Source organism: Thunnus albacares, chromosome 13 (genome assembly GCF_914725855.1).
Source record: "Thunnus albacares chromosome 13, fThuAlb1.1, whole genome shotgun sequence".
NCBI lineage: Eukaryota > Metazoa > Chordata > Actinopteri > Scombriformes > Scombridae > Thunnus > Thunnus albacares.
The window spans coordinates 20,575,112-20,587,112 of record NC_058118.1 but is presented as its reverse complement, the minus strand read 5'-3'; the positions used below and the strand labels follow the sequence as shown (position 1 = coordinate 20,587,112).

The following is a 12,001-nucleotide window of genomic DNA, read 5'->3' as shown; positions in this document are numbered from 1 at the left end:
TCTAATAATAATCTTTATATACAGACTATGGTCTGACCTTTCAAAAAACACATGTGCCACATGGATCTATTGTTGTTTTGTTTTTTTTAAATAAATGCCAGGCTAGTGCCTTCAGTTTAAATCTGTTACTTTGCAATTTTGCACATTTGTGGCTGAAAATAGAAGCAGGAAGAACAATGCCTTTGAAGGATAAGGATAACCAGACATCAAATAATGTGCCATCAGTCAGTCCAGGCAGTGAAGGAAATCTCTTTACTCAAAGTTCAGCCATATTTGATGAGTCCAGGTTCCTCTCAAAGCTTATGTAGTGCTTTTTTGTGGAAAGTTTTAAGGTTTCTTCACCTTAAAATTGTGTGACATTGTGGGTGTATGTGATGTGCTACTGTGTGTAGCTTTGTACTTCGTATTATGTGTCCTGTGTGTTTTTTTGCTTTGTACTGTTTGTTATTGTGCTGTTATATGTTTTAATTGTGACCTACCGAAGGGACTGCAAATGAAAATTAGCTATAAGCTAACTCTGGTACAGTACATCAAATGGTAACATTTATGTTTAACACTGTAAATGGTCCAAATAAATACTTAAACAAATAAAATTAATCAATTCTTGAGATTTTTTCCAACACCTCTGCTGCAGCCTCATTTCAGGTGTCGCCATAGCTACACTTTGATGGTTCCCTGTTACTGTTATATGTTCTGCTTTCTGTTATTGTGCTGACTTGGTGAGCTAAAAGATAATGTGTACACCTAGGTTGACAAAAACAGTCTGTTCTATTCTTTTCATCATTGGTATCTATGCATTTATGGCTGAATTGGCTAGAGAGAATAATATGCCACAAACCAGGATGCTAACGTGACATTTTGAAGGCTTTGAAAAATGTAGAAGTTATGTATGTAGAACTGAGGAAATAGATGTCTGAACTAAAATGTTAAGTGCACATGCGAGCGTTGAATCCCAAGCGTTGCATTTTGTATTAGCATAAATGCATTCTTAGGATGCTAAGCACTATAGAACCATAACATAATGTGCCATCACTGCAAGGTGCAGAGAATCCATTAACGGCAGGCAGTCATGCTAACACGACTGAAATGAGCAGCGCTGAAAGAGACACGTAATCTAGCCTGACATTCAAAACAGCTGCAACATGGATTTCTTTGATCTGAAAATAAACAAATGCAAAACACGGGCTATGTGGCTGTTCATGCTGTTTAAATGTATACATTTTATCCATTACCTTCACCACTAGTCTAATTAACTTCATTATAAGCCGGGTGCTCGAGTCAGCTGCACAACAAGACGCAATCATGCATAAAGAACCAGAGAACATAAAGTAGATGATAAGGTAAGCCTGTGGTTGTGAATATGAATACAGAGATGAGTGTTTGAAGAGAATAAGAGATGCGTCATCATAGTGGGAAGAGCAACACAGCATAGAGAGATTGTAATGTGAACTCCTCTTCAGCTAGCAATTTCTATACACATTGAAATAAATGGGCAGAGTTTATTCACATTTAAAAAAAAAACATTAAAAACATGCAAATTATGTAAAATACAGAAAGCATTTATCTACAAAGTGACAGTTTGACAGCAGCTATTTCAGTGTGTTGATTCAGCCTCTATGTGGTTGAAAGCGTTTACATTTGCTGTTCCAAATACTCAATGTTGGGAAAGTCCTTCCAAACAAACAGTGGATATTATACTGTATTGATACATTTGATACTTCTTGTAAAGCAGCAACTGATCTCTTCTCTATCTACACAGTAGAAGCAATAATGGCCACTGTGGTTTACAAAGAAAGAGGGATCTCTGAAAACCTAGAAAGAGGTCGTAGTGCTGGATACAGTCTTAAAAAAAGGTGATTTCCAGGATGTGAAGTGCAAAGAAAATACCACAGTGACCACTTCACACCAAACATACGACCCGAACAAAAAAGTAAAAATGAGGAACGGTTGCCTGACACTTTAAAATGCGAGTAAGGTCCCCACAGGAAAATTAAAAAAAGCCCAATAAACTAAATAAAGTCTACCTGTCGCTCATGTGTCAAATCAAGTCAATTTTATTTGAATGACAAATTTGCTTCCGGGGGCTTTTCAATCTGTACAGCAATACAACATCTCCTGTTCTCAGACCCTCAATTCAAATAAGGAAACTCCCTCAAAAACCCCTTTAACGCCATGTATAATCTGAAAAAAGACTTATCAATCATTTGATCGTCTGAGATTCCAAATGTTTGTTGGACAAAACAAGTGATTTAAAGAAAGCGTGGGCGTAGGAAAATTGCGAGGGGGGATTTTTCACTATTTTCAGACATTTTACTGACTAACCGCTTGAATAAATAACTGTCAAATTACACGATAATGACAAGAAACATTACATTAATTTGGCAAAGCAACTTACAACAAGCATTCGAAGTAGGATTGAGTAGTAGATATCATCCAAAATTGGGAGTGAACCCATTTTAAACAAACCTTGTTCAGAAATGTAAGTCAAGTGTTTAGAGATTTTTCTAAATAATAGAATATAACAGAATAATCATTAGTTGCGTTCAAAAGGAAGTACGACATGCCATTTATGCCATTTCTTGTTTGTTGTTTTTGTTGTTTTCTTATCATTGAATGTCGTGTAGGAAAGCCTTGTGTAGGAAACATTAGCGTATTGTTGCATTGTTGGCTTTAAGTGAGGCAAACATGATTAACTACTATTACTGTATGTTTTCATTGGAGAAACCCTGATTGCTGTCTGTAGTGTGTGTGTGTGTGTGTGTAGCTGACTAACTGGCCATGGCAGGCACTTTGTTCTGGGTTAAGGTACTTAAGACTAGCCGCTGGTAGAGAGTGGGAGAGCTCAATGGAGAGGGAGATCTTTTGTATGTGTTTATTTGATGGTAAATTAAACCGCTGAGTGTCTAATGTGATTCCAGCCGGCATGATAATACATCAACAGCATGCGCAGGTTCTCCCTCATCCTTTCAACACTCTGTCCTCCCTCTAACTCTCACACTTCCTCCGCAGCTCGGCAGCCCTCATCCCTCTTCTACCTCGTTTCAAATCCCTCATCCCTCCCCTCGCTTAATGTTCTCGTCTCTCCTCCTCCCTCTTGACATTGCTATCCTTTCCTCCTCCTTTCTCTGTAGCAAATTCGCCTCTTGTTTTTCCTCTCCTCCTATGCAGTCCTCTCCCTCTCATGTCTTCCCTTTTTAATAAAACTCCTTACAGCTCTCATTTGCCGCCGCCGCCACTCTCCTGCCGTCATATCTGTTTTTCATTTCATCTACTGTCCTCTTTTCAACACCCTCCGTTCCCTCTCCTTCCTTCACCAGCCTCTTGTTCCTCTCTCATTCCTCTTCTCGCCTTCTGCTCCACCTTCCTCTCTGACTCCACACTGTACATGATGCTGAAATGACTTTTTTTTTTTTTCCCCAATCTGCCTCATCCATCTCGGTGTCCATTTATTCACACACACTCTGACAGACTGGCAGAGAGGAAGGCAGACACGCTATCATCGGATCTGTCTACATTACTTTTGGCTCTAGATCAGCGTTCTCGTATCTTAAACCTTGAGTGAAAAAATATGTAATACGAAAAACACCTTCAGCGAATGACCTGAGGTTTTACTGGGCTGCTATAAAGTTTATTTAAGGAGTACATGATACGGATCATTAAACAACAACCTTAAGCCACATTTATCCTGTAATATTGTCTGAGATGTGACTTTTAAGAAATGTATAGCCTATAAGGTGCTGCTTGAAATGATAATATTCCAGATGTTTCTTGTTTAACAACAGTTCAAAATATGTGTTTGACAAAGCTGAATTTTGCCTGTTTCAGGTCATTTTAAAGAAAAAAGTCTGGTTATATTCTATATTTTTCTTACTATCAAAAAACCCCCATTAAAAGACCAAAACCAACAACTAATTGTTCCAACAACAGCCTGATATAGTTTATTCCTCTGAGTCTATGCCACTGTTTGTCCAAAGACTATTAAAAACACATTAGTGAGTCACATGGCTGCACTAGTTGACATGTTCTTTCATCACTATGAACATGGGCACAAATGCACTATTTGTTCCTGTTTCACTTCCCAGTTGTTTCAGGAAATTATTTAGCCTTTTTTTTATTTTTTTAAAAGTGAGTAAACTATATATTTGTGACCTGTGAATCACAGACAGGGTGGGGAAGTCGGACAGTATTGAGAGACGGACTGACACATTGTTGGTTTTGGATTTGTTGAGTTTAAGACAGTTTTGAAAAGACATGCACAAGATATTAAACCAGGAAAACATGAGTTGTAATAGTATAAATGGGAATTATACAATGAAGACAGTAATTTATATACAGACACACACAATTAAAACTAAAAACGTGACAGAGACCCAGCTAATCACTGAAAATCCAACTACATCTCAACACCTCATATGTACTGCAGCACTGAACAAGAGATGGACTCCCAGTTTTTGATGATATCTAGCTTTTGTTCCTATGGAGCTTGTTTGCATCGGACAAAATAAACGCATTTGTTTATCTGTTCACATCTCAGAGAGCATACCATATCCCTCAGCAACTATACTGATATGTCCCTGAGTAAAGTAAATCACTTACTCTACTGCAGCTGCTTAGTGGCCAAAACTTAAAGACTGATGTTGTTTTAAGGAAGTGTCAATGTTAAGAATTCAGTGATTGTGAAACAGGCAATTCCTGAAAAACACTGTGAAAACTTAAACTGTGAAAATACTAGAAATAAAAATATTTAAAAAACAACTTCTATTTGAATAAAATAAACTTTTCTCAGCAGAAATTTGAATAAAACTCAAAGAGAAGAGAGCGAGTGCAGCAGAACAGAGGAAAACACTTTTTTTGCTCAGACTAAGAGTTTGTACTTACTAGAACACGATGTGGTTAGCCTCATGTCTCTCATACCTCGCTGAGGTACACATCGACCTGAGAGACAAAGACAAAGATGTTAAAAAAAAATGGATATCAAAAACTTTTTTCCCTTTCAAAAATATCCCCATGCATTTCCATCTCTCACAATCCATCACATATCCGTGTAACACTTTTTTTTTCACCGAGATCTTCCACTTGGGACTCCCACTGAGAGTGTTATGGTGACCCGCTACTCGATTTCTGGCTGCAGCCCAACCTATATTTCATTTTCTTTTGGTCTGAGCGATTGCAGAATTTCACTGTGTCTTTGCATTTGGCTGATTGAACCCAATTACAGGAGAACAAGGCTTTGTAAACACAAGTCAGATGAACTCATAAGTGCTGTATCTTGATAATTGCACACAGTGGTTTGATAGCCTTTGATAGCGAGGTGAGAGATTTTGGGAATTCTATTTCCTATCCCTTCAATTTAACTTAAGCATTATAAAGTGGCATGTTTTACTTCCCATGATGTAATCTCTGATGTTCATATCAGTTCCAAAAACTCAAACAAACTGCTGGTAAAGGTATGAGCTGAAATTGCTGTATATCTTTGTTTTATTCGTCATTCATTTACCAATTATGAGAAAACGCTGTCTGTCGGATCTCTATATCTCTCTCCGTGTGTCTATAAATCCTCCGATTGTGGAATTATTTCCTGTAAATATTTCAGATTATAATCTGACACCATTGTTTGTTTGGAAGAAGGGGTTGAAACCTGCATTTTAACACGAACGTTCCTGTTGAAATGTCATTGTTCTCACTTGCTCAACGGAATAATAACGAGCAGAGAAAACATTCCAGACTCGAAGCATTTCAAACATGTCCGGTATGAACGTGTGAATGTCTAAAAGGCACCTCGGCCTGAACGTCCTGTGAATGATAAAGCCAGGGTGTAAAACCAACCTGGGGCAAAAGGCATTTAAAAAAAAACAAACCCTTAAACCTGTTTGGGTTGGGTGTGCCACGTATAACAATTCACATAAAAAAGTAGGCCTATAGGCTACACCGAAGTGAATCTGGTAAACCGATACTATGATTGATGCCTCATTCAGTAGCAACATTCAAACTCAGAAAAATAAAAAGACAACTGTCAGTGAAGCACTGAAGATTAAAGACTTTGTTTTTTTTTTTAAGTTTTGAGGTGAAATGAAAACGACAAACCTTAACTGATGTTCCCTGAGGTGAGAGAGGACGTCCATGTGATAGAGGTGGCAGTAGATGGTGTGCAGGTCCTGCAGGACAGAAAAATACAATGAAATCAATATCAGTGAGAATGTCAACATCCACCGAGATGATACTTAATAATTAAATGAGCTCACATTTACACACACACACACACACACAAAACGGGAAAAATGCTCACACCAAAAAACTGAGCATTACTGCTGTAGGGGTGAAACTAACAATCACCCCATTAATCTATGAGTATAATTAACATGTCAGGAAATAGTAAGAAATAATCTCAAAACCTAAGTATACTTAGTTTACTATTGAATAATGCAAAGAAAAAAAGGAAAATCTGCAAAACAGGAGCTGAAACCAACTGATGTTTGGCTTTTTTTCAAATTAATTCAAACCTAACATCCTGAAATCATTCTATAAGGATTGCTGTGGCACTAAAAGTTTTCCACCACGACTGTATAATTGTATCTGATAGCGGAAACAATACATTTTATAGTGACATTGATGAAGAATCTGTATTTAAAATGAATTGTCACATCTGGCTGATAACAGCTGCACTTAATAAAGTCAGTCTAGGTGGTGACAGCGATCCGACAAATTGGATCGCCGGTACTGAAGACGTGGCCTGTTCACACCAGTGCAGTCAGTGGGAAGCCATTTCAAAAGTAAAGTTTGCTACCTTTCAAATAAATAAATACAAATTAACACACAAGTTCTCACACGTACAAAATCTGCAATTTGCTGAGAGTGTTTTAGTATTTAAAAAGTGAAAGCTTTTAAAAGATTAGCTCATTGTTTAGAGTGTGTCTAATGTCTCGGCACAATGTAAATCACACTGAGTGCAGTACTTCAACGGAAGCCGCTCGGACTATGCCAAAACTCTGCTTATCAAATTGACACCTTCAAAGCAGACAGCAGGCATACCACTTATGTACACACATGACAGCGATGAGACACACGCAGATATAACCACCCACGACCTTAAAATAGTGCTCTATCAGGGCCAGCTGTCAAAACATTAAGAGGCTGACAGTGTGTGTGTGTGTGTGTGTGTGTGTGTGTGTGAAGGAAACAGCTACATATAAGCATCTGTTGTATGAAACAAACAGATCGGCTATTGAGGCCACAGGGCAACTACTTTTAACAGGTGGACTGCATGGTGACTGGTTTATACACACACACATGCTCTCACACACACACACACACACACACACACCAACGCATACAGAGACAGACAACAGCCCAATTCATTACAGAGATACTTCCTGTTTGATTACTGTCTATTACATTATATGAAATGCTCAGCTACAGCTCAACAGCTGAAATGAAGCAGTTGAGGCCACATTTAAAAACAAAAAAATCCAAGAGTGCGTCGTCCAACTAGGAGCCGCAGTATCCTTTGAAACTTCTGATAGCTGAAATAAGATACAAACATTTTCCTGACAGTCCTTCCTCTTTAGGATAAAGCCAGAGGGCAGCTGCAGTTTAGCGAGAACGCACAAAAAAAAAAGAAAAAAAAAAAAAAGGGGCAGCTACAATGGCTTAATCTGAAACTAATAAATCAGAAAATCCCGAGAGGACAAATTCGTATTTGCAGTGTGTTGCCTTTGTTGGAAGCCTGTTTCCTCGCTGCCGGTTTTGTTTATACGTTGCTTAAGCTGATTGAGGATTTGTTTTTCGGACAGAAACGCATCGGTAAGCATTTCATGCAAATACTGACAGCCAGACTAAAACAACTGTATATCTTAAGCAGTCTTGAAAGCTGACTATGCCCCTACAAGTCAAACCCTTCAAAAGATATACACAAATACAGAGAAATTTAATAAATTAGGAAAATGATGGATTGTGTATTTAAACAAGGCAACAGCAGATGTGTTTTAATGCCGTTTTGAAAAGGTTTTGATAAACAGTGGCAAGATGAAGATTTTCGCCTCTGGACTCCAAAATTGCAGACGTTACAGATTGATAAAAGAATTAAGAAATTAACACAAATAAATACATGAAACACAGGAACTATTGCAGGGTATTTGAAAAGTATAGCAGCAATATTAACAGCTAAATCAATACAGAAGAGAGAAAGAAGAAAGCTTCTTGTGAAAGCATAGTTGTGTGTTTGTGTGAACACGACGTGTTTAATGGTAAACTAAGTCAGGCAGGGGGAGCCAGCGGAAGCAGAGGTGAACACTGGGGACTGGGGAGCCTTTAATGCAATGGACCAAAACACCCCTGATGTGTTGTTGGCTCTGTCTGACACAGGAAGGATGGGTTTGTTGGGAAGAGAAGGAGGAGAAAGAAAGATGGAGGGAGAAAGAAGGAGTGAACAGAGAGGAGGTAGACCACAAAAAAAAAAAAAAACCTAAAGGAGAAAGACAGACAAAAGAGAGAGGGAGATGAGAGATACAGGTGCTAAAATGTTACATTGCTGTGCCATCTTGTCACCAGTAAATGTCAGAGAGAATATAAATAGACTTATTTATAGTGTCTGGTTCCTCTTCTGTTGCTATGTGAATGTGCAGGTAACTAACTTTTTTTCGTACACTCTTTAGGGAAATCCCTGAATGAAACCGTGTTCTAATTATTTCATTCATGATTTGGGATTCCATAGGAGAAAAAAGACAAATTAAAAACAGGTCAACCATGGTTTCAGCCAGGTTATAATGAATGGTGCCTAAATGCTCTCAGGTGTGTCACGCTTTCGTGCAATTTCATGCTTACGAGGAACGATGTTTGATAACTGATTTCCCCACGTCTGATGAAGAAAAAGCTACTTAATTCCCTCTAAGAGGAAAGCACAGCGAGCCCTTTGAGATGATGCAGACTGGTAGCTCAGTCTCAACCATTTAAATGCTGAAGGACAGAGAGCTTGACCCCGGCCAGCTGCTTTACAAGGGGAGTTGTAACCTCCATTTACAGATCCTGAGGCGGAGAGAAAGCGAGCGGCGAGACAGGCATGGAAAAGCCTGGTTCACCGTGGTGAGCGAGTGGAACTGTATTGACTTCAAATCACAGTTAACTGGGTTACTGAGCACAACAAACTGCAGCGGTAAGCACTCCTGTCATGTTGCTGAGAGTGCATGTGTGTACGTGCATGTGTATGTACAGTAAGTGTGTGTGTGTCAGGACGTGCAAGCCTGAGGCGACTAGCTAGCATGGGGGCTCAGATTTGGATAGACAGCCCCTGATTCCCACCTCGCGCCTTGCTTGTTAGTGTGTTCCTGCTGGGTAAACATTAAATACTCTGCCTGATTCAAAAAGATGTTGGTATAGTACAAAAAATACTACCAACCACATTGTTTAAACAGTCAACCAGACACATTTACCTCAACTTGATCCAACTCATCTCTATGTTGGAGGCAAACCAACCCTCAGAGAAATGTCCCACATTTACCTTCAATGCCAGATAAGAGACCGGGCCTCGATGCTGATCTTGACCACGATTATTTCCTGAGGTCATACGAGTGAATCGGGTGAATTCATTTGAACGAAAAGAAGACACGTTAGCTGTGTTATTGAACTGTTGTAAAGGGATATAAGACGACAATGGCACCCACACGCATTCAGATAAACCCACAGATAGTTCAACCTACACAGTGACACCTCATATAGTGAATTTACAAATGCATCACTTCACTACTACTACTACTACTACTACTACTACTACACACACGCCCATGTAACCAATTGCCCCCGTTTCATGTATTGATTAACGTAAAGCAGGTCATCAATAGTACCAGACGGATAGACAGCAGGAAGTCCGAGGAGAGGATCTCCGCTTTGTGGTTTCAATCAGTGGTCTCCCGGAGAGAGGATGGTAACATGATCACTTCGACGCCCACGCCAATCTAACTCTCACTGTCTTTGCGTTCTTAATACATTTATTCACTACTTGGACTTGAACCAAGGGTGTAGTCGTGCTGGTTTTTGGTGGTCTACCCTTGGGAAGCAATCCCTATGTTTTAATGTAGTGATGTCAATCCACATATTCATTCTGCAGTGATGCCTTCATCCCCCAACCCACATGGAAAACCTAACCTCAATGTCATAAAATTGGACCAAAACATAACTTTGTTTTGGTTGTTAAATATGCACAGGATTTATGATTAGAAGCTGTACTTCACACTGTTTTTTTGTTTTATTTTACAAAAGATCAAGTCCATTCTTCCATTTGTACTGTAAAAGTCAAAATCCACCCGAGATTTGGAAATGAATTCCCACTACATTATTTCTAACAAAGTTTATTTAACATCTGAACACACTTTAAAGACACTACTAGAGACACTAGTAACTTAATTTTGATACTCACAATCTCAACCAGGTTCTGATAACTATTTGTAAAAAGTAGATTCACATGTACAACTATCAAAGCCATGTGCTTCATGTCATTAGTCTCTAGCCCACGTGCCATACATTGTTGTCTCATTGTCCTGTCCTCCCTCAGGACAGCACGGGGCAGCGGAGCAACCCTCCTCAGTGACTTCTGACCTTTGGCCCGTCCTCCCTGGAGGCTCATTCGGTGGCCTGATGACCCCATCTGTGATTAGGACGTCTCAACCTCGGGAGAGACATCCATTAAGTCATCACCAGCTGAGGCCGTCGCATTTCATTTAAACTTGTCTGTTAAGGCCAAAATCAAACTCTGAAATGATTTCAGTTGGATTATTTCAGTTATTCCAGAACTGGATCAACGTTGAATTAATATATCACATCTATTTGTCAGAGGCTTCTATCTTAGTTGTAATTGTGGATTAATAGTTGGCTGCTTATCAGAATCAGGATCAAATTACTTTAAATTTGAAAGTAGTATATTGATACCATAGTATATGATGTATTTTAAGTGACAGATCAATTACTTTTATTGCTGGCATCCCCAGATTTTTCAATTTATATGTCAAGTTGCACATAGCTTGAAAGCACATGAGCAGAATCAAAACAGGATGATGCTTCACAACTGCATGGAGAGTAAAATGAATTTTCTCCTTGTTACCAAAAAAAGTCGACTCTTTCAACTTAAAAATCTAGTCCGGTCTGATCCTCAGAAGTGTGGCTGTCAAACTACAAGTGAGAAAAATGTGAGCTGATCCACAGAGCCAATCAGTGATGCTCTAAGCTTGCTGTGCTTGTTCTGGTGTGTGTATGTGTGTGTGTGTGTGTGTATGCTGGCCGATGGCATGTGTGTGACTCAGGTAGCTACAGTGCTGCTGCCACCTCCTGGCAGAAACATCACTCTCAGTACTTAATGAGACTTGGCCCAACAGATAATCTATATACATTTAACTAATCTAAGAGGGATTAGTTAGATTTTCTATTATGTGTCCATACAGAGGCAGCACATTAAAAAAAAATAAAAACTAACAAGAAAAGTTTTATTAATTACACCATTATATTTTGGATACTATAAATGCTACACATATAGCAGTTAACTGTCCTGTACTGCAGTATAAAAGTGATGTGAAACCAGCTCGCTGCCTGTGTCTGAGCTGTCAAGCGACCCGACCACAGACCTTGAACCTAACCATCTTTATTTGAAGAAGTCATTTAATCCACGTTTTATAGTAACAGTAGATGTGTGTGTGTGTGTGTGTTTGCGTGTAGCACCCCTAACCCTGACAGGATACTGACATACTGATATGCGGCCAGCTAAAGTACGCCTGTTACTCATACATACACAGCACAGAACTACAGCCAGTCAAACAAAAGCAAGTTGTTGCAGTACAGAGGTTGTAGTCCCACCCACCACATTTCTCCCTCTCCCATCAAGAGATGCCCTATTGACACAAAATTCATGAAATGTTGAGGCACTCCTACATGAGTGATAAAAAAACAACACAGGGTACTGCTGTGTGAAGACCTTGCAATCCATACAACTAAACTTCAACTGTTTCTAATCAGAAATGTA

At 39.1% G+C, this 12,001-nt stretch overlaps 1 protein-coding gene across 1 annotated transcript in view; it reads right to left on the bottom strand.

Annotated features, from left to right (window-relative positions):
* The window catches only part of LOC122995165 (rap guanine nucleotide exchange factor 6-like), a 158,832-nt gene that overhangs the window by 116,387 nt on the left and 30,444 nt on the right, over positions 1-12,001 (bottom strand). The window contains exons 2-3 of the mRNA XM_044370190.1: positions 6,085-6,155; positions 4,879-4,935 (exon numbers count right to left, since the gene is read on the bottom strand). Coding sequence (XP_044226125.1) covers positions 4,879-4,935; positions 6,085-6,155 — 128 coding nt within the window. The remainder of the gene's footprint in view (positions 1-4,878; positions 4,936-6,084; positions 6,156-12,001) is intronic.